A 22114-nucleotide genomic window follows, 5' to 3' on the forward strand; every position below is an offset into this window, starting at 1 on the left:
TGGCTGAGACTAGTGAGGAGATCCTAAGAGCTGGGCAGGACCGTGGGGCGGGGAGGGGGAAGAGGGGAAGGGAGAGAAGGAGGTAAGGGGGTGGGGGGGGGAGAGAGAGAGAGAGAGAGAGAGAGAGAGAGTGTGTGTGTGTGTGTGTGTGAGAGAGAGAGTCAGTCCGAGTCCCAGGGCTGAAGGAGTGGAGAGACGAGCAGAGTAGAACGTGATGTCAGAGAAAGGGCGGTGATGTAAGAGCCGGGGCGGTGGGGCGGTGATGTCAGGGTTGGTGCTGATGCTGGCGGCGCAGTGCATTGTGGGCAGCTCCCCACTCTGCCGCTGCCGCCGCTGTAGCCCGAGGAGGATCGGGGCCGGGCCGGGCCGGGCCGGGATGGTCCCGGTCGGGAGGCCGCCGCCGCCGCCGCCGCCGCCGGAGGGAGCGGGCCGCCCAGCGCCGCACTGAGCCGCCCCCGTGCCTGTCCCGCCCCGGCCCCGGGGGATGCGCCGCCCCAAGCCGCTGCCTCCGCCGCCGCCGCAGCCGCAGCCGCAGCGGGTACAGAGCAGGTGAGGCGGGGCGGGGCCGGGCAGCGGGCTGGGCGGGGGTCGAGGAGGGGTCTCTTTCTATGGACTCGTTGGGCCTCGGGCCTGGCTTCCCTCCCAACGCAGCCTTCTTCAGCGCCCCCTCCCTGCTGTCATCTCCACCTGAGCTGGGACGTTGGCCTACACAGCCTGGGCCGCATCTGAGGCCTGGACCGGCTCCCTGCCCCCAGCCCACATACCCACCCACTCCCGCCTGCCCTCCAGAAGATTTGTTCCTCACTTCTCACCACTGTCCCCTGTCCCTGCGGCTTCACTCTCCTGTCACCACTGACAAGTCGTTCCCAGCTGTCTCCATAACCTCTCTCCCTTGTCCTCAGTCCCCCCATTCCTCCCACTAGCCTTCTTACCAACTTCTTCACCCCTCAGCTGTGCCCAGAAACCCCTCTCGTGGTCCTGTTGCTGCTTTTTCACCTGCCATCATGATGTCTCACCTGTCTCTATCTTACCCAACCCCCTCTGATCCTGTCGCTCCTGATCCCTTCCATTCCCTTCTGCCCCCTCCCACACATTTTTTCATCTATTTTTATTACCCCTCACTGGTCTCCTTTAGCTCTCCTTACCTGGGATCCAAGATTCTCAAACACACGTGGCTCACACCTTGCGTAGTTACATATTAACGCCTATATTCACATACCACGAGGAGCTCCCAACCACTTAGATACCCCTCTCTCTCTCTCTTTCACACGCACACACACCGTTGGCCCCACACTCTCAAACATGCCCACTCTCTGAAAGATGTTCATAAAAACCTCCTCCACAAGCCCTCTCTCACTGCATATTCATGCCTCCACACACCCAAAGGGTCCTGAGGAGGCAGTAATGGGCCAGCCAAGTTACTGGTGTTCATGTCATCCAATCCTAGTCTGAGCTGAGTATATCCCTCTGAGGCAGAGAGTAAGAAGGATGGTGGATAGGGAAAGGCAGGGAACCCTCATTTATGTTCTTGCCTCCGCTCTCCCTTTTACTTTCTTCTAGGCTTGCCCGTCTATAAAATGGGAACAGGACCCCAAATTTTCTCATTAGCCTACAAAATCCATCATCACAGGACTCGAAATCCCAACAGAGGTGACCCTGTTCAACTCCTCAAGGCTCCCTCCATACTGGTTCAATTGCTTCTTTTATCTTGTCCTCCACCTGTCTTCTCCACCTTTATTTCAGAACTCCCCCTCCCTACCTCTCCCTTCATCCTGCCATTGCCCTCTCTGCCCTGAAAATTCCTGTCCCATATGCCACTTGGCAGAAAGAGGGCAGAGGCCTATTTGATATCCTCACAGTTCTGATACTCCGAAGTTGTGTGGATTGGAGGACAGTCAGCTGAATCATTTGAAGAAAGACAAAAATAAAAGGTGTCCCTCTCCATGAAGGTTCCTTCTCCACATGTCCCTCATGGCACATCATGACCTGTGGAAGGTTGCTTCCATGCCCTCACTATTCCTCACTGTCCCCTGTAGGAGAGAGCTAGACACAGGAGCCCTGGAGAATTACCCCATCCCAAGGAAAGACAGGTTTACAGAGTTCCCGCTCCATCCATAGATATCTTGGGGACTTTCCTCCCGTCTGCACCACCCACCCATCCCAGCCTGAGTGATCTCCTTCCAACTGCGACTCTCCAGGGTCATTGTGAGGGCAGAGCAATGTGCTTATAAAAAATGTAGAAGAAAAGAAGAGAAGATCCTGGTTCCATTCTTGTACTGGATTGGCAGAGATCTCAAAAAGTGATTTCTTCTGGTTCCCTACTTACATACATGCATATCACACACTAAGATACGACATCACACATAAGCACACACAGACACAGATGTACAGACATAGACACACACACACACATACAGTCACACACACAAGCACACAAAGACACACAGACACAGACACACAAAGACAAACACTCACACAGAGGGATACACATGCAAACACACCTGCGTATCCCTGGGTCACACTGGCTGGCTTTCCCAACCCTCACAGTCGGTACACTCTCCCTGATGTCCAACTCCTGCCTATCCTAATGTATCCTTCTCGTTGGTTCCTGAGCAGACACAGAAAGGTATAGTCAGGGGATCTCTGACCCCATGCCCACGCAGACCTGCTGCTCCCTGTCATTTTTCTGTCAGGCCGCTCTCACTTCCCTGCGGCCCTCAACGGCTCCCAATTCAGCCTGCCTCTCTCGCTGAGTGGCCACACCGCTGCTGTCTCTCTAAAATCTGTGTCTTGAGTCCATTGCCTTATGTTCCCCCCATCACTCTCGTCCTTGCTTTTTGAGCCCGGGGTTGTGGCAGTGGTTCGGCTCTCCACTGAGAATGATGTATACCTGTCAACAGCTGCATCCCCTTCTCTCAGCACCACCCTCGAGGGGCCGTTGGGTATCTCCTCATCCTCTGATTATCACGTCTCCTATGGTTGGTTAGCTCGTCTCTGTCACTCTGGTGTGCGTCTCCACAGGCTCACTCCTTGGTCAGCAGTTCTCCCCTTTCAATAAGCCTCAGAGATACAATTCTCTGGGCATTTCGTGGCACAGGGAAGGTGTGAGTGCCGGGGGCCACAGATTGAGTCACTTAGATTGGTTCTACTTGGCCTAGGTCTCCTCAGTATAAGCATGGGACCCAGGCTGGTGTGCCCCTTGGTTAGCAAGTCTCCCCCACATTAGCTAGTATACTTCTCTTTGGGAAACGCTTTCCCCACAGCCTGTTCACACATCATTTTCCTCTCCTTTTTTTCATCTCTGTGTTGCTGGTTTTCACATCTCCAGTGTGTAGTTTGTACCTCTCTTCCTGTGGAGAGTGTCTTCTCCTCTGACCTCCACTGGCGTGCTTACACAGGGCTTCTCCCAGTAACCCCTGGAGCATCTTCCCAGTGGGCCCTGGAAGGATCCTTGCTTGAATGGAGCTCTTCTCCATCCTATTTGCAAAGTGGTCCTAGGTCGGTCCTAGCCCGCCGCACTTACAGCCCCTCCCCACTCCCCCAGGTAGATGGCCCCCCCAGGGCAGGCCCTGCGGACACCCCACCCTCCGGCTGGCGGATGCAGTGCCTAGCGGCTGCTCTTAAGGACGAAACCAACATGAGTGGGGGAGGGGAGCAGGCCGACATCCTGCCGGCCAACTACGTGGTCAAGGATCGCTGGAAGGTGGTGAGTGAGTGACTCGGTGAGGCAGAGGGAGGGGCGGAGGAAGGCGTGGAGAAGGGAATCTGGAGACCAGTTAAAACACATGCCCCTCAGCGCCCTTACCCTAAAAGGGAGATGCCCCTGAGCTCATTTGCATAGCGCCTGCAGGTCATTATTTTTACCTGCACTTATGGACAATCGCTTTCCCCCAGTGTACTCTCCAGCCCCGCCCTCTCTCACCCCTTTCTGGGCTAGGTCACGTTAGTCCGGCCCAGCCTGAAACAACTCCTGGTTGGAAGTCGGAGCAGGAGCTGCAGAGCACGGTGGAGGGAGGAGGGAGGGTTGGCTCATTTTCTGCGGGAGGATGGAGAAGGGCCGTGAGTGACCATGTGTCCCTCCGCTACCGCACAGGGCGGAAAAGCTTGGGTTCGGGGAAGGAGGCCCAGCAGGATGCTTCCACCGCATCCGCACTCCATCTTCTCCATCCACTCTCCTCCTCTCACTGGTTCCTGCTGCAGGTGCAACGCTCGGGACTCCTTCTCCCAGCGTGCCTTGCTCCTCCAGCCCAGGACTTCAGGCTGCTCGGCCTGCTGGGAGTTGTAGTCTGTCTCCTGCGGGGGGTTTGCGTCTGGGTGGGAGGGGGACACGTGAAGGCTGGGGGAAAGACAGTGTCTGGGCAGTAGGACCTACTGTAAATCAGTCCCTGCCCCGCCCCATTTCTTTCCGTCTCATAAGCGCTCTCTAACGGTCCCTCAGCATTATGGGGTCAGTATGATGTGGGGAGGATAGTGGGGTGTTAGTGTGTAAACTGTGGGTCTGCATTGGGGAGGGGAGCCTGAAGGAAAAGAGGGGAAATACACACTAAGGTCTACACTAAGCCTGTGTGTGTGTGTGTGTGTGTGTGTGTGTGTGTGTGTGTGTGGTGGAGTGAGGCTCAGCTCATTCAGGGTTCCAGGACTGAGAGGAGAGTGGGGCCTGAGTGCCAGTAGGTCTCCGTGGCAACAACCACCCTGCTGGGCAGGTCCCTTAGAGGCCCAGAGATAGAGGCAAAGTTGGCAGCATTGAGAGAGATGACTTTGGTTGGGGTTGGGGAGGGCTGGAGGGGCGGGGGAGCTGAGGGAAGGGGATGGCTTTGTCCCAGAGGGAAACTGCTTGAGAAAGAGAGTAACAGGACAGAAATTGGGGAAAGAGGAGCCAGGGCAGTAATCGATGGAAGAAGGTATGGCAAAGTGAGGAGTCTTCCTCCAAGACCCCCCCCCCCCACCCTTGGTGCCCTGACATAAGAGCTTCTTGTGCTGGCAGATTGGAGGCAGGTCATTTGCACTTGAAGAGGTGAGAGAAAGATGGTGTTCACACACATACGGAGTTTGGGTTAGAACTTGTGCTTTTTGAGGGAGGAGGTGGGAAATGAATGGAAAGAGAAATAGCAAGGGGGAGTTGGGGAAAGGGGGCAAGTGTGCAGTCTTTACCACTTGACCTCCCGGGCCCCTGGAGGACTAGAGAGGGTGGGGTGCCAGATGCCTCCCCTCATTCATCTCCCCATAAGGAGTGGGACAGAGACATGAGGCAGAGCTCAGGAACCAAGAGCAAGCTGCTCAGAGGTGGGCTGTGGACATGAGAAAATGAGGGTCAGTGGGACTAGGTGGAGTATTTAAAAACAATTTTATTCTTTTTGAGGCGAGGCTTGTCAGAATCAGGATAGCAAACAAGAATAATAAAAACTTAACATTTGTTTTGAGCACTTACTGCCACCGGATGTTGTGAAAAATGCCTTACATACATTATATCAACAATCAGTGGAGTAGATACTGTAATCCTCGTTTCACAGGTGTGGAAACTGAGGCACAGAGATTAGCTAATTTTCCAAGTTCTCATGACTGGTAGATAGAACCAGCAGTCTTTCTGATTGCTGACAGCCACTGAGCTACACTGCTTTCCAAGAATTAGCCCATCCAAGAATCAGGACCATACAGCTGACAGTTTTTTGTGACCAATTCCTCTCCAATTCTATTTATGGAGGAGGAAAAGTGAAGCCTCAGAATTTAAGAAACTCACCCCAGGTCACACTAAGCTGGGCCAAGAAACCAGGTTTCTTCTTCCTTGAGTGCTGGTCTTATCGTGTTATGTTTCTCCTCCATTTAGGGAAATTCTTTGGGAGGGGAGGGGATCATGAAAAAAATGTAGAAGGGGAGGAATAGGTTCTGGTGAAAGGAGATTGAGAGAATATTCCTGTTACCGGGCTGTGGGCAGGGCTGCATTATGACTTTCGTGGATCCAGGGCACGTCTCCTTCCTGAGCCTCTTCCTCAATAATAAAGTACTAAAAATTGTATTTTCTGACTGCATTGGTATAAAGAGGAATACATTAATGTTGTTATATATTAAAACTTTCTTTTTGACCTAACAGTTTTTTCCTCTGTTTTTAAAAGATGTTAAAACATTTTCATGCCTCCCCAAAAGATTATGGGCCTAGTCACTGTGCCCATTTTGCCTGATATATAAGTCAGCTCAAGCTGTAGGGCCCAGGAAGGAGGGGTGTTGAGTGAGTGGGTGGGTACAGAAAGCCAACTTCCCACCCCAGAGATGTTCTGTAAAGGGTGGCTGGGGGTAAGGAGGAGACTAAGGAAAGAAAAATAGGATCAGTTGGGAAATGAAGGTGGTAGAGAAATACCCCTGGGCATGCTGGGAAGTTGGGGAGTAGGTGTTAGAAATGTCTTGGCTACCCTGAGCCCTCCTCCCTCCTTCCTGTCTCCAGCAAGGGTTTTGGAGCCTAGCAGATCTGAGCTTGAATCTCAGCACTGACACTTTTAAGCCCAGTGTGATCAACTGTTCCTATAATGTCCTGGTTCAGAGTGTGGCTCTGCCTCAGATTGCCTGGGGTTGGCTTTGCTGCTTACTAGCCATGTGACCTGCAGCAACTTAACTCTCTGTGCCTTAGTTACCTTCTGTGTAAAATGGCGACTCCTGTGACCTTCCTCACCTGTGTTGTCAGGTGCCTCTGGGGATGAACTGAGATTATGTCTGAGTCTGGAGCACAGAACCAAGATGTGGTTGTTCCCCTCCTCCTTGCTTTTCCTCCATTCTCACAGCAAACCTAAAGGAATCTAGAAGATAATAGAATCTCCCCTGAGTTTAAAGTTCCCCAGAGGAAGACATGCCATTGCTTTCCTCGAGTCTGTCTGTTCCCTCCTGGTTCTGAAACTCTTTTTTATTTTATTTTTATTAAAAGTTATTAGGGTGACATCGATCAACAAAATCCAACAAGTTTCAGGTGTACAATGCAACAGTATGTCGTATATATATTTTGTGTTCACCCCCTAGAGTTAGATTTTCTTCCATCACCAAATATTTGATCCCTTTTATCCCTATCTATCCCTACTTCTCTCTGAAATTCTTTTAGAAGTCTGACCTTAACTTTCATCTCAGTAGAGAGAGACTCTGGTTTCTCACTGTTCTTCCTTCTTCCTCTTTCCCTGTCTCCTTCCTGGGCATAAGAGCCTTCGAATCTCATCCAGCTTTCCACTTCGCTTCTAAACCTTCCCTTCTAAATCATCTTTCTCTTTCTTTCTAGAGTGATTTCACTTGTAACCTGCTGGGTACTCTCAGTCCTCAGCTCTGCCCTGCCCCCTTCCTCTCCTCATTCCTACATTTCAACCACCATTAAATGTTTACTGGGCGTCCAAGTGCCGAATAAATGCTAAGGGGAGGCTTGAAGATGCAGGAGGCTCAGAGTCAGTTTACAGGCTGGCCGTTCAGAGCAGCCACCATCCAATCAATTGCAAGCTCAGTTGTGGCTGATGAGTTCCAGGCCAACAGGATGCAATCAAGGTCTCTGAAGACAGCAGGCAAGCCAGGAGGGGTAGGCTCCCTGAGGAGTTGAGAATTGAGCCGTATATCTTTTTTAAAGAGTCCCTACTTAGTACCCTCTCCCTGGTCCCCTCACCATTGCCAGCAGCACCCTCACTCTCCAAGAGCCCTGGGCCTCTGACTTGACATAAATTTTAATTCTTTCCATAACTTAGCTTTGCTCATTTCCCCTTGCCAATTCTCCCTCCCATAACAGTTCTTCCCCCTGCCTTTTCTCACTACTTGCCTTTGGTTGCTAGGGAGGAGGGGCCTAGAGGGTAGGATCACTTCTGCACTGCCTCTGGGAATGGGCAGATTCTTTCCAAACCTCCATTCGCACATGCTCCCACAATGCCCCTTGCCCCAGAGAGGAGGCTTGTTCTGGTTCTGGGCACAAGAAGTGACATAAGCTTCAGCAATAGGCATGGGCAGTGAGGACCCTTTCCTGAGTCCTCTCTCCAAATAATGCTCCCTCCCCCAAATACTGTCTCCCTCTAGTGACACCTTTCAGGATTCTGCCAACCCTAGGAAAGGCCAGTTTCCCTGGGGGATCTACCCCGAAGCTGGGAGGTTCTGGAAACTGGTTTTCTTTTCAGACAGAGATTGTTCAGTCTAGGTGGGGGATGGGGGAGCATGATATTTATTGTCCTCCCAGAAAAAAAAGATTGACGACAGTCCATTATCTCTTCAGAATTCTGCATAGCTTTTTCTACATGTCTATATGGAGTCACGGACTCATACCCTTTCCCACTGCTCACTCTGATATCTGGCTCTGTCTGTGTGTGTGTGTGTGTGTGTGTGTGTGTGTGTGTGTGTGTGTGTGTTTGTGTGTGCATGTGTGTGCACGCCCATCCATTGCTCCACCAATAGGCTGAGCTATCTGTCTCCTGCACCAGGAGAGGAGGTGGGGGCACTGCTAGGCGGGGCAAGGAAGGGAGACGTGGGGTCCCCCTTCAAATATGGCCCTTCCTCCCATTAATGAAGGATACGACCCAGCATTGGGTGAAATGAGGAGCTGCTCGGCCTGATTCCTGTATCCCTTATACCTCCCCCCATCTCTGTAGCTGAAAAAGATCGGGGGCGGGGGCTTTGGTGAGATCTACGAGGCCATGGACCTGCTGACCAGGGAGAATGTGGCCCTCAAGGTGGAGTCAGCCCAGCAGCCCAAGCAGGTCCTCAAGATGGAGGTGGCTGTGCTCAAAAAGCTGCAAGGTGAGGGCCTATGGCAGGTGGAATCGTGGGAAGAGGTGATGGAGCCAGGGCCTAAGGGGCAGGTGATAGGTGAAATGAGATGGGACCAGAGTCTAAGAGCAACGATGAGGCTAAGGTCAGGGGGAGGTGGTGGGTGGAGCGGTAATGGGGCCATGGCTGAGCGACCAGGAATCCAGGGCGCATCAGGAGCCCACCTTAGGGTTGGAAGTAAGAGAGGAGTAGGAATTGGGAGACCCCTATCTCTGCCCCTCAGGGAAAGACCACGTGTGCAGGTTCATTGGCTGTGGCCGAAATGAGAAGTTTAACTACGTGGTGATGCAGCTCCAGGTGAGTCCCTGTGGCCCATCCTGCCTCCACTGTCCATCAAGAGCTTAAGCTGTGACTCTTGGAGTGAGGAGTGAGGAAGGGAGATCGTGGCCCTGGGAGAAGTGGGAAGTGGGCACAAGCGTTTGAGGGCGATGCTGGGCAGAGTGTCGCAGCAGTGGTTGTCGAGATGGCCACTGAGCTGGGTTGCGCCCCTCCCCGACCCCAGGGCCGGAACTTAGCCGACCTGCGCCGCAGCCAGCCGAGAGGCACCTTCACGCTGAGCACTACGCTGCGGCTGGGCAAGCAGATCCTGGAGTCCATTGAGGCCATCCACTCTGTGGGGTTCCTGCACCGAGACATCAAGCCGGTAAGGGCTGCTTCACTCTGCCCTCTCCAAAGCACACCCATGTCCTCTCCTTTGAGTTCCTTCTCCAGAATAGTGGTGAGGGTGAGGACAGCCTCTACTACCTGTCCCCTCCTCCTGCTCGCCACCCCAATCCCCATCTCTGCCTTCTCCTGCCTCCTAGGAGCACACACCCCTGTCTGACCATGCCTTTTCCCGTTCTTCTCTTCCTTTCCCTCACCCCTGACCTGAATAGTCCTTGAACCTAGAAAAGTGAAGGGGTTTGAAGGACAGGGAGATCAAGGGAAAGGGACCAAGGCTGTTGCTTGGCAAAGAATTCCAAGCAGATAATTTTGTGGCCTCTTGGATCTTAGTACTAAAAAAACCCCCTATCTTAAGGAGCGAAAACTAAAGCCCAGAAATATTGGCCGAATGGCCCAAGGTCACACAGCAAGAATAATGTAGGTCTCCTGCTGCCTTAGTTAGACTGAGCTGCACTGCCCTGGTGGGGAGTCCCAGGGATTTAGAGCCAGACAGACCCCAGTTCACCTGTCACCTAGGTCATCAGTTGGTCTGTGATCTTGGGGAAGCCCCCTAAGTTCTTTGACCTTTAGTTTCCTCATCTCTAAAATGAGGATAATCACACTTGCTCCCCAGATGAGGTGCCGTGACTGGCTGCGCATGCTTATTTTAGTCTTATGTGAGGGTACGTGGGCTGAGGGTCCCTCATCAGAGCTGTTTCTTGACACCCCTTGAGGTGGGTCAAGTGGGGTTGGAGCCCACGGCTCACAGCTAGTCTTCCCGCAGTCAAACTTTGCCATGGGGAGGCTGCCATCCACCTACAGGAAGTGCTACATGCTGGACTTCGGGCTTGCCCGGCAGTACACCAACACCACGGGGGACGTTCGGCCCGTGAGTATCGCAGCACATGGGACTCCTGGTCTCCTCACCCTTCCCCAGGTTTTCCTGCAGCTGCCTGAGCAGCACCAGCCTGTGTTCAGCGTCAGCCGCACCCAGCTTCAGGTCCACACTTGACTTGTCCCCGCTCTCCCTCAGCGTGGGCTCTTGGTGGATGCCACACCCATACCTTGTGTCTGTCTGCCCACTCTGGTCAAGGATGGATGCAGGGGCAGGAGGCAGGTTTAGGAATGGGGTTGGTGTGCCAGGTTTGTTCCTGATCAGGCCAGTGCGTGTGGTGGGGGAGGCGGGGGCAAGACGCGGCACAGGGAGGCAGTCAGAGTTAAAGTAGGCAAAGACAGGCTCGGTCAGCAGGGTTGACACGTGGCCAAGGTCGGGGCAGTGAGTGAGGCTCCTGGTGGTGTTCTCCCCTCTGCAGCCTCGGAACGTGGCCGGGTTTCGAGGGACTGTTCGCTATGCCTCTGTCAATGCCCACAAGAACCGGGTGAGTGGCAGAGCCAGGACTGAGGGATGTGGGGGCAGTAATGGCACAGGTCAGGGAGAGCGGATGCTGCTGAGGCAGAGGGTAGGGCCGGCAGCTCTGGAGATGGGTAGAGAAGTATGGGGCGGGGGTTAGAAGCTGTCACTCCAGAGACCCCGACTGGAAGAAGGCTCTGCCCTTGACATCTTCTGTGTTTTTGGGAATCTCCTACTCTCTGTTCCCAACACAGATCTCTGTGGGAGAGAAAGCGTACACAGAAGTTTTGACTCTGGGATTCTAGTATGCTGGTGGGTTGGTGGGGGGAGCCATAGCTTCACAGAGAACCCAGCTTCGCCCATAGGGGCCTGGGTGTCAGGCCTCCCTGACGGGTGTCTTTCAGTGAAGGGTCAGACCTCTGCTCCCAGGGAAGGACCTGAGAGCTGTAGGTCACCCCCTTCCTGCCCCTCGCTCCCAGGAGATGGGCCGCCACGATGACCTGTGGTCCCTCTTCTACATGCTGGTGGAGTTTGCAGTGGGCCAGCTGCCCTGGAGGAAGATCAAAGACAAGGTGAGCCCCATGCAACTGGGTCTGAGGAGGTGGGGGAGCATGGGGACAGCTGGGGCTCCATCTCCCTGTGCCTCTTGCCTCCAGGAGCAGGTAGGGATGATCAAGGAAAAGTATGAGCACCGGATGCTACTGAAGCACATGCCCTCTGAGTTCCACCTCTTCCTGGACCACATCGCCAGCCTCGACTACTTTACCAAGCCTGATTACCAGGTGGGAGCCTGCCACCTGCCTGCATCTCTGGATACCTCTCCGTGGGCGGCCGCCGTCAGCAGTGCCCATCCTGCCGAGGCCTCACGCCCCTGCCGGCTTTGCCCTCACCATCTCCCCCTGGTCTTCCAACTGCATGAAACTGTTTTGCGCTCTTATAAAGAGTAGACATAGCTAAGATTTATCAAGTGCTTACCCTATCGTCAGTGTTTTTCATTCATTAACTCATTTAAGCTTCAAAACAAGCCTTTGGTGATAATTGCATGTTCTTTATGTTATATTCTAGCACTTAACAATTAATTAAACAAAGTGCTTTCAAGTACTTTACACCAAAACACTGCAGGAGGCCGAGTGGGATGATTGTTCTCATGTCATAGATGAGGAAACTGAGGCCGATAGCCTGATAGAAAGCAGGCTGGACTCAGGCACATCTTCTGACTCCAAATCCAGTGCTCTTCCCGAGGTGCCATCCCCGCACTCCTAGGGGACTCACTGACCCTGATGTGGGAATGGGGGAAACGTCAGCAGTGTTCTGCCTGGTGTTCTGCCACCATGCGGAGCACACAGTGGGCGCTCGTGAAGCAGTCCTCCAGCAGAGAGAACCCGCCCCGCGTTCTGGAGAGAACACAGTCAGAGTGGAATGGTCTGAGGGCTTCAGAGGGTCTACGGCTGCCTGGTACCTCCTGAGCCCAGAACCCCAGTTGCTGGCAGAGGTGCCTCACTCGGGCAGTAGGATGCCATGCCCCCCAATCCTATCTCAGCTTCATGGGGTCCCTCACACCACACAGCTGAGAGCACACCCTGTGTCGGGCCCTATGCTGGCTGCTAGAGATGTAGAGTTGGCAGGTAGGTGTGTGAACAGTTCAAGCTGATGTACTGTGCCCAATCACGGGAGCTGCGTGGTGTGGGAATCAGGGAAGTCTTCAGAGGGGAGAGGGAGAGTGGGAAAAGCATCGCGGGCAGAGGAAGCTGCCTGTGCAGACGCGTGACCCCAGGTGGTGGGTTTGGGAAACTACCGATGCTTCCTGGCTGCTGCTGATTCTGCTGTGATTGTGGAAATGGCAGAGGAGTTTGGGGACGGTAATCAAGGGACCGATCTCAGGGGGCTTACGTCTAGTCAGTGGGGCTCAAACTGAGATGATAATCTGCATGCCGATGTGCATATTATGTGCATGTTTTCATTTAAAATCAATGTGCCCTTTTCCTTCCAATGCCCCCTCCCGGCCCATCCCTGTCCTGGAAGGCCCCTCTCTTCCCCTTGCAATCCCAGCAACTGTCCCCTCCTCCTGGCTAGCCCTGGGGTCACCTCTCTGTCCTCCCCCTACCCCCACCCCCTGCAGTTGATCATGTCGGTGTTTGAGAACAGCATGAAGGAGCGAGGCATCGCTGAGAATGAGGCCTTTGACTGGGAAAAGGCCGGCACCGACGCCCTCCTATCCACAAGCACATCCACCCCGCCCCAGCAGAATACCCGGCAGACGGCAGCCATGTTTGGGTGAGTCTTGGGAGGGGTGATGGCCAGGTGGGAGGCCAGGTAACCCCTGCCTGGAGCTGTCACCGAGAAGCCAGCCCTCTCCTCTTTTTTCTACCCGGACACACCTGGCCATCTCTCCTATTCTTGGCGATCAACAGTGGGGAACTTCTACTATCACATCTGCACCCTCAATCTGCACACGGAGTGGGGTCCTCATTTGGAGCTGCTCACCTTACTGGGGAGCAGGGAGCCCTGAGTGAAGCTGCCTGAGCCCCATCGTTTGTTTCTCCGTGCTCACGTGTGTTCATTTCATGAACATGTCTTGAGTCCCACCACTAGGCCCTGTGGAAGTGCAGAAAAAACATGCAGCCCCTGCCTTCCACGTGCTCTCAGTTGGTCTAAGGTATTTGTAATCTGTGGGTCAGAAATTTAAAAACCTTGTGACGGGCACAAAGACAGAGGTTGCCAGAGTGAGAAGGGGGTTCCTGCCCAACCCCTGGAATGAGCCAGGGAGAGATGTGGATGTGGGCTCCAGGGACGCATTTGGGAGGAAAACTCAACAGAACTTGTCAGCACATTATGGTGCCCAGTTCTGTAAAGACATTGCTCAAGGTGCTGCAATCACATCGCTCAAGTGATTCTTCTCGTTAGCCCCATTTCTGGTCTGAAGGAAGCCAGCCAGGCCAGAGCCTGGAAAGCAGCGGGATCTCTTAAATAAATAGAGCTAGGTAGTATCATGCAGTCCCTGCCGGTCACATCGTACAGTCCTCTGCTAACCTGAGGGTGGTCTTCGTGAGCCAGGTGTGGCAATGGGCCTAGGTTCACCTCACTGCTGCTTGGGCCTGACCTATGCTCACTCTCATGGGGGGCAATGAGCTCCAGGGCCTGCGCTGGCAAAAAGGGGCACCCCTGCCAGCCTTGCCTATGACCTCCCTACTGGCTTCTCTAGGGTGGTCAACGTGACGCCAGTGCCTGGGGACCTTCTCCGGGAGAACACCGAGGACGTGCTGCAGGGCGAGCACCTGAGTGACCAGGAGAATGCACCTCCGATCCTGCCTGGGCGGCCCCCTGAGGGGCTGAACACTGGCCCCCACCTTGCCCCCCATCCCGGGGGTCCTGAGGCTGAAGTCTGGGAGGAGACAGATGTCAACCGGAACAAACTCCGGATCAACATCGGCAAAGTAACTGCAGCCGGGGAGAAGAATGTGGGTGGCCTTCCCAGCCCGCGGGTCCGTTCCCCGTTGCTCTTGAGTGCCCTCTCCCGGGCTGCACGCCTGCTGGCCCTGCCTCTGTGGCCTTGCCCCATCTCAGAATCCCCAGCATCCTGTGCTCGACCTCATTCTACCTCCTTTGCCCTGAGAAAACCACCTGACCCACAGCTGCGTTGTGGGCCCAGCTCACAGAAACCCCCTCTCCCACAGACCCCCTGTGTGATGGAAGAGGAGCAGAGCCGAGGTGTGGGGGTCCCTAGCTCCCCAGTGCGTGCTCCCCCGGACTCACCGACAACCCCAGTCCGTTCTCTGCGCTACCGGAGGGTCAACAGCCCTGAGTCGGAGAGGCTCTCCACTGCGGATGGGCGGGTGGAACTGCACGAGAGGAGGTGGGTCTGGGACCAGGGAATGGTCAAGGGCCCCCTGGTCCGCTCAACCGTCACGTGGCGCGTCTGGAGGAAAGGCCAGATTCAAAGCAGAGGTAGGGGGATCATGGGAGTGTTGAGACAATTGTACCTGGGCTCGGGGTCAGACTTGTTTAGAGTCGATGACAGGGCCTGGAGAGGGGATAGGGAACGCAGAGGTCCCAGCTCATGCCACAGAGGGATATGGGTGGTGGGGGGCATAGGCGGGGTCTCTAGGCCCAGGAGAAGGTGAGGGATGAGGTGGGCGTGCTTCCAGAACCTCTTTCCCTAGAGGTTAATTACAGATACCTCAGAGAGCTGACTAGGCTCCTTTCAGCTTGGGGGCAGGTGCCTGGGAGGATTCTGGGAGTACTCAGCTTGAGGAGGAGATAGACCAGGTTTTGGGGGTGAGGGCTTAGAGATCTGAATGTTAGGGAGGGGACCTTGTTGGTGGGAGGGAGTGTTGGAGAGTGTAGAGCTAAGGTAAGCCTTGGGTGGCCAATGGCCAACAGGGACCAGGGCTAGATCCCTGGTGGGACAACCTCAGGTGGGAGAGAGATGTCCCTATCCTCCCTTGGCTCTTGGTGGGGCTTCACCCGACAGCAGAGCTGAGGCCTTTTCTGCACCAGGGAAGGAATCTGTTCCCTAGGCTTAGCTCTGCAGGAGGGGTCCTTTCCACACCCTCACGTCCCACCTCAGCCATGGCCCCTCCTCTGGATTCTGCCCCCCAATGCACTCCACCTCTGGGATGGGGCACGGCGCCCTTTTGGGCTGTGGAGATGCCTGAGACAGGGGAGCCTCATGCCAGTCCCTGTGGTGACCCCAGGACAGAAGGATATGATGCTGTCCTCAGGGAGCTGAAAGCCCTCACACACACTCTCATACGTACACGGGCTTGGCCTACGTTTTCATCCAGGGTGACCTGGAGGATTCCGGAAACGGAGAAATGAGGGAGGGCAGTTTGGAAGGGGAATGAGTGAAGAAGAGAGGTGGGAAATGCCCTCACCAAAAATGGCCCTGACGAGCAAATTGATTTGGTTCAGAGTTAACCCTTGTTTCAGGGATGCTGGGGAGAGGAGAGAGCTGAGGAGAGATTTCTCTGGGAGGGAGGTTTCTGCATCTCATCTGCAGGGCAGTGAGTTTGGGTGGGCTCTGGGGCACTGAGGAGCAGAAGAAAGTATAAAGTGAATGAGATTTGGACTTTCCGCCTCCCCTTCTTTTTCCCATCTCCACTCCCCACCCTGATATCCCCTGATATCCCTGATCTCCAGACCTTCTCTTCCTTAGGCACCCTCTCTCTCCTTTACATACATCAAAACAAGCCATGCTCTCAGGAAAGGAAGTGACATCAGCCATTTACATGGGAGTATAAATGTGAGACCCTGGGTGACCTCCCTCAGGGGTGTTTTTATTTTAAGCCTTATTAACAAATTAAGAAAAATATCGTGTAGAGTCAGAGTTGGCAGGTCTGCCGTAGGCCAGGGCAGCCATATGTTGAGAAAGCCCCACAGGTGGCTTCAATCTGCACCCCTCCCTCTCACAGGCTGCACACTGGGGGAGAATGAAAGTCAGCCCTCTGGGGGATGTGCACACCCCAGAGGAACTAAGCCTTCACGTTTCTCAGTGGGAGCACCCTGGCATTTGAGAGAGGACAATTAATTATTCCTTGTGTAGTGGTCTCCCCTCCACACACATACAACCAGAAATGCCCTCGTATTGGGGCCAATGCACCCCCCAGTTGAGAACCTCTGGAAGTAATTTGAGATTGTCAGCACAGTTTAAAATAATAAAAGAGATGTTCCAAGGCAGGCCAGTGCCCCAGACGTGAATAGTCAGATGGGACCCAGTCCCTGCCTGGCAGAGCTCACAGCCTCTTGGGCAGGCATGTGTGTAAACACACATGTACTCAGCTCTGATGAGCTGGGACACGGGGAGCATTGAGAGAGCAAAAATAACTCCCACGCAGGATGCAAAGGCTCCCTAGAGGAAGTGACATCTGAGCTGAGGTGTACAGCAAAGGGTGGAAGGACAGGCTGTGTGGAGGGAACAGCATGGGCAAAGGTGCAGAGGTGTGAGCACTTGGGCAATTTGGAGGAAAGAGTGGGAATCTGAGATGGGTCTGGCCAAGGGAATGGCGAAACTGGGCCTTAGCCTGGCAGCCAAGGATCTGGAGTGTTAAGCTGAGGAATGTGGACTTTGTCTTTTTGCGGTTGGCAGCCACTGGAGTTTGTTGGGGGTGGTGAAACCAATCGGGCAGGCCTGAAGGGTAATGGCAGAAGGGGCCAGAAAAACCATCTGCGAACTCAAGGGCCAAGTGGGTGTTTGCCCTGGATGCTTCAGGGAGGAGCCCTTGATGAAATGTGAGCACTGGACAGGCAAACAGAAAAACAGAAAGTTGGCTTTAGGAAGATTGAGCTCCCCTGGGGTGGTCTGGAGGAAAGCATTCCTTGGGGATAGGAACCAGATTTTATTTCCTGAGTGTTTACGTTCCTGGAACACAGTAAGCGTTCGAAAAGATGTGTTGAATGAATGAAATCTTTACAGGGAGTGAGGGTGGAGGGTGACAATCCAGGAGGTGACTGGGCCTGGCCCAGGGTGGGAGAGGTGTCACGGTCAAGAGGGTCTAGGCGTCACAGCCCACCCCGCCACTTATGTGGGGTCCTTGGGGGTCCACAGAGACCAGGCTCTGAGCCCCACTTGGGGTGGCTTTACAGGTCACGAATGGATTTGCCCGGCTCACCCTCGCGCCAGGCCTGCTCCTCACAGCCAGCCCAGATGCTGTCCGTGGACACGGGCCAGGCCGACCGGCAGGCCAGCGGCCGCATGGACGTGTCAGCCTCCGTGGAGCAGGAGGCTCTGAGCAACGCTTTCCGGTCAGTGCCGCTGGCCGAGGAGGAGGACTTCGACAGCAAGGAGTGGGTCATCATTGACAAGGAGACGGAGCTCAAGGACTTCCCCCCGGGGGCTGAGCCCAGCACGTCGGGCACCACAGATGAGGAGCCCGAGGAGCTGCGGCCGCTGCCTGAGGAGGGTGAGGAGCGGCGGAGGCCAGGGCCAGAGCCCACCATCCGGCCCCGGGGACGCAGCATGCAGCCTCTGGCTGAGGAGGACCCACGGCAGATGTCATCCCAGTCCCCGCCACCTCAGCTGAGCCAGGCCGATGGCCGGTCAGAGACATCCCAGCCCCCCACGCCCGGCAGCCCTTCCCACTCGCCCCTGCACTCGGGACCCCGCCCTCGACGGAGAGAGTCAGATCCCACTGGCCCACAGAGACAGGTAAGATTGGGCTTGTATCCCACGTCCCAACCCCGGACGCCCACAGTCCTGGCTCTGGAGCATGGAGTGCTCAGCAGGGGCTACCACCCAGCCATAGACTGTCGCAGGCTATGATGAAGGGTCGGAAATTATGCTTGGGTGTCAGGCAAGGCTTCCCAGAGGAAGTACCCTCTAAGTTCTGAGTTGAGTCTTGCATTCCGAGCAGTGTTAACCTTGTGACAAAGCAGAAGTAAGGCCTCCCAGGCCAAGGGGACAGAGTGTGCAAAGGCCCAGAGGTGGCTATTGGAAAACGCTGTGCTGATTGCACATTGCAGCAAATGAGGCTGCGAGGTAGGGCCTGGGGCCCTGTCCTGGAGGGCCTCGGGGCTAAGCTAAGTGGTCGAGGCTCAATTCTGAAAACTTGGTGAGCCACCGAAGTCCTTCAAACAGGGGTGTGACATGATTATATTGGTACTTTTGAATGATCCCTCTGGCTGCTGTGTGGAAAGTGGATTGGAGGGGCACGAAACTCTAAGTAGGAAGGCCACATGGCAAGTGCCGGCAGGACAGTGTCCTGGTGGCTTGGACCAGGGTGGGGGCTCTGGACATAGGGCAAGGCGGATGGAGCCAAGAAGTGTTAGGGAGAGTACCAAGGGGGCTGTGATGGAGTGGAGCGGGTCTCAGCTGATGCCCAGCATTCTGGGTGATGGCACCGCTGTCACGGAGTGGTGTGAAGGGAGCTTGGGCTTAGATTTGGACACAATGACCTCGTGTACCTGTGGGATGTCCTCTGAGGCCTGTGGAGAAATTTCAGTCAAAAATACAGATTTGGGCATCTTGGAAACCACAGGAGTGGGTGATGTCACCCAAGAGAGCCAAGGGCAAGAGCAGAGCCGGGAGACACCTCAGGGGATGAGAGGAAAAGAAGCCCTCAAGAAAGACTGAGAATGAGGGGCCAAAGCGTGGGAGCAGGACTCAGGGAAAAGAGTCCAGAAAACCAGTGAAAGGGTAGTCAGAGGAGGTGAGGGCAGCAGGGGGTGTTTCAGGGGAGCTTCCTGTGGTTGGGACAGGCTCCATGTGGGAGGTGAGCCCTGAGAGTCAGGATGGACAGGCAGTGGGGAGAAATGGAGTCAGGGTGTGAGGGACCCTAGACTAGGCACAGGGGTGGGCATGTTGGGGGCCCTGGGAGGACCCAATCAGGCACAGTGGCACCTTTTTGTATGGGGGGACTGAGGGACAAGGCTGGAAGGGGAAGGGTGGAGGGTGCCAGATGGTGGCTGAATCGCGAATGCTGGATTGAAGATCCACAGCATGTCTCATAGTATTTTGGTTACTTTTTTCCTGGCAAGGACAGGGTGTCAGAATAGGCAAAAGGCTATTGACCTGGCCTGGCCTCTCTGCGCTGGGAAGAAGCTGACCTCTAATCCAGGAAGTAGCTCCAACTCTTACGCTGGGTGCTGAATGGGGCCCACATTCCCTCAGAGGGGCTGGGGAGAGCCAAGGAGGTCACGAAGCTGGAGGGCTCAGGGGCTGTCCCGCATCCTGCTTTATGGTGCCACATTTGGGACACGCTCTCAGGTGGCTCTGGGAGATACCAAGGTGGAGGTCGGGGCCAGTTCTTCAGTGTACTCGGATTGGGAGACCCGACTGGGAGCACGAGGGTGCCCTGGAGAAGAGCAGCCCCAGGCAGGGCTGTGTTCAGGCCCCATCCCTGTGTCTGGAAAAGAGGACCTCTGAGTGGAGATCCTGAGAAATGTGCATCTGGCCTTGCTCTAGACTCTGGAAAGTTGGGGACTCAAATATGGGGACCATGAAACCTACCCAGAGAGGTCCTAGCCAGCCTGAGCTGAAGGCTCGGCTAGGGCAGGGTGTGGGCTAGTATGGCCGTGTTGCTGGCCTGGACATTGTTCTCCCCAGAACCAGCACTGTATAAGCTGTAGAAGGAGAAAGGTCTGTTTGGGACTCCCTCACTTCCCTCTCATTCACTCATTTTTTTTCACTCATTCATTCATTCATTTGTTCAATACCTAGTCATTCCACACTTACTGTACATCTACTCTGTGCCTGGTACCCGAGGCAACAGAGTTCATATGCACAATGGGTTGTGCCCACAGGAAGCACATAGTCTAGGAAGGGAGCCAGACTAGTGGTGTGGGATAGAGATAAAGTCCAGAATTAAAGTCAAGAGGCCTAGGTTTTGGCCCTGGGCTCTGCCAGTCCCTTTTCGGTGACCGTATGCCAGTCGGGTCTCAGAGTGAGGGAGCTGAGCCTTCTGGGAGGTTTTTCTCATCTTCAGATTCCCACCCATGTCCTGGGAGTTTTCTTCACATTGGGAAACTCTGACTAAGGGGGCAAGGAGAGAGATTTGGGGGAGCAGGCACAGGCCTGTTGTACAGTCAGTCAATCAGTCGGTCAGTCTTGGGCTAAGTTTCTGCCTGTGACATGGGTGGGCACTGCCCGTCTCAGGGAGCAATGACTTGCGTGTGTCTAGAGGTGGTGTTAGGTGGTTGCAGGACTTGGTTTCCCCACAGAGTACAGAAGTGAGGTGCATTCTACAACCGTGTGCATGCATTTCTGTGTAAGCTTAGCTCAGGAGTAGGCATCCATCCGTGTGTGGGTGTGTCCATATGTGTGCACATGCATGCGGGGACACACGTCATTGCGTCTGTGTAGAGTGGGCAGTAGGCCTGCAAATATGTAGAGAACCACGGAAAGCTGGACCATCAAAGCTGGAAGGAGAATAACAATCACAGTAATAACTCTGATGACAATAATAATGGCTGGCACTGCTCTCGGCTCGGCACTTTCGTATTTGCGTGTGTATTCCCGACAACGATGCTGTGAATGGTAACCCCCACGTCAAAGGGAAGGAAATGGAGGCTCAGAGGAGCCCAGGGTCACCAGGTAGAACCAGGATTTGAATCCTGGCAGCTGGCTCCAGGGTCATGCTCTAGGCCACTGAGTTTGAGAACTGTGTGTTTAGGAGAGGAGCAAACACAGGCCAGAGAGAGCACATGGCTTGTGCAGGGTCAGAATGGGGTGTGTGTGTGTCTGTGCGTGTGTGTGTGCGCGCGCACGCGTGTGTGTGTGTTGCATGCATGCAGGTGTGTGCACCAACTGGTAGGGCCATGTCAGCAAGTGTGCCCGTGGGCATGTCAGTGTGCATGGTGGCCCGTATGAGTGATCATGTGTGACCACATAGGGTGTGACATGTTTAGCCGAATGTAACAGGATGGAGCAGAGATCTTCCTTCCTCAAGGGCAGGGGAAGAGGGAAAAATGGACTGGTATGTTTTTCCTTCTTTCTTTGGTCTAGGAGTCCTGAGTCTGTCTATGTGGGGGCTCTCACGCCTGCCAACACATTGGAATCATAGTTTCTGAACCCCCCCCCCCAATTATGTAACTACATTAAATGGCTAGGGAAGGGCAGGAAGTCTCTCTAGAAACTCCCCACCCCACCCCACCCCCACCTTTCTTCAAGGAGTCCCTCCTAGACCTACCTTGGTCTGCTCAGTATCTAATGTGTGAACTTCCTCATAACAGCAATCTTTAAAGGTTTGGGCACCTGCAACTGTCACCTATGCCTGTGCAGAGCAGGGACGAGGATAATGTGGAACCAGGCACGGTTTAGGATCAAGCACACCAAGAGTTATTTGGTGTGCATGCCATGATCCTTTAAATTCTTTTCTTTACACACACCTTGCATTCTTCTCTAGGGAATTTAAAGTAAAAAACTGGAAGTGGCTGGGAAAATTAGGGCAGAGGGGAAAGCAGCAGATAGTGTGTGACAGTGTGTGATTTGGGGGCAGGGTGTTTGCCAGGTCATCTCTAGCTGATAACACAGCAGGTCAGCATTCCCTGAGCACATGGACATTTGCTGGCAGTCACTAGGACATTTCCCTGCCCTGTGCCAGGCAGTGTGCTAGGGGCTGGGGGACAAACCTGATTAAGGCTTCCCAGTCTCGCCCTTTCATAACTAGACATCAGGAGAGGCGGGGAGGGGATGCAGAGTATAAATGTGGAAGTTCCTGATTCAGGGCCATCGGGAAGAGAACAGAAAACTCTTCCCTGCTTAGGAACAGGGAACCTGCCTGGGAAGCTGGGGTGGTCTCACAGAGATGATACTTCAGCTGGCCTTTGAGGACAAGTAGGTGGCCACAGGTGGCACCTGGCCTGAAGGGGCAGGAGCATGTTGGGATTAAATTCCCCTGGCAGCTGACTAAACTGTAG

The 22114-nt window shown here is 54.5% G+C and overlaps 1 protein-coding gene across 4 annotated transcripts in view; it reads left to right on the forward strand.

The window, feature by feature from the left end:
* The first annotated feature begins 507 nt into the window (after positions 1-507).
* The window catches only part of TTBK1 (tau tubulin kinase 1), a 38167-nt gene continuing 16560 nt past the window's right edge, over positions 508-22114 (forward strand). Inside the window, exons 1-13 of one of the 4 annotated variants that reach the window (XM_016128748.2) lie at positions 508-549; positions 3549-3706; positions 8592-8739; positions 8993-9066; positions 9272-9412; positions 10196-10300; positions 10725-10790; positions 11242-11334; positions 11419-11544; positions 12882-13036; positions 13965-14220; positions 14437-14615; positions 17345-17906. In XM_016128748.2, the coding sequence (XP_015984234.2) occupies positions 3599-3706; positions 8592-8739; positions 8993-9066; positions 9272-9412; positions 10196-10300; positions 10725-10790; positions 11242-11334; positions 11419-11544; positions 12882-13036; positions 13965-14220; positions 14437-14615; positions 17345-17906 (2013 nt within the window). In that variant the 5' untranslated portion in view covers positions 508-549; positions 3549-3598. Of the gene's footprint in view, positions 550-3544; positions 3711-8591; positions 8740-8992; positions 9067-9271; positions 9413-10195; positions 10301-10724; positions 10791-11241; positions 11335-11418; positions 11545-12881; positions 13037-13964; positions 14221-14436; positions 14616-17344; positions 17907-22114 lie in introns of those variants that run through there. The other 3 variants (XM_016128746.2, XM_016128749.2, XM_016128750.2) reach the window with 3 other exon arrangements.

This window comes from Rousettus aegyptiacus, unplaced genomic scaffold (assembly GCF_014176215.1).
Source record: "Rousettus aegyptiacus isolate mRouAeg1 unplaced genomic scaffold, mRouAeg1.p scaffold_m13_p_1, whole genome shotgun sequence".
Classification (NCBI taxonomy): Eukaryota; Metazoa; Chordata; class Mammalia; order Chiroptera; family Pteropodidae; genus Rousettus; species Rousettus aegyptiacus.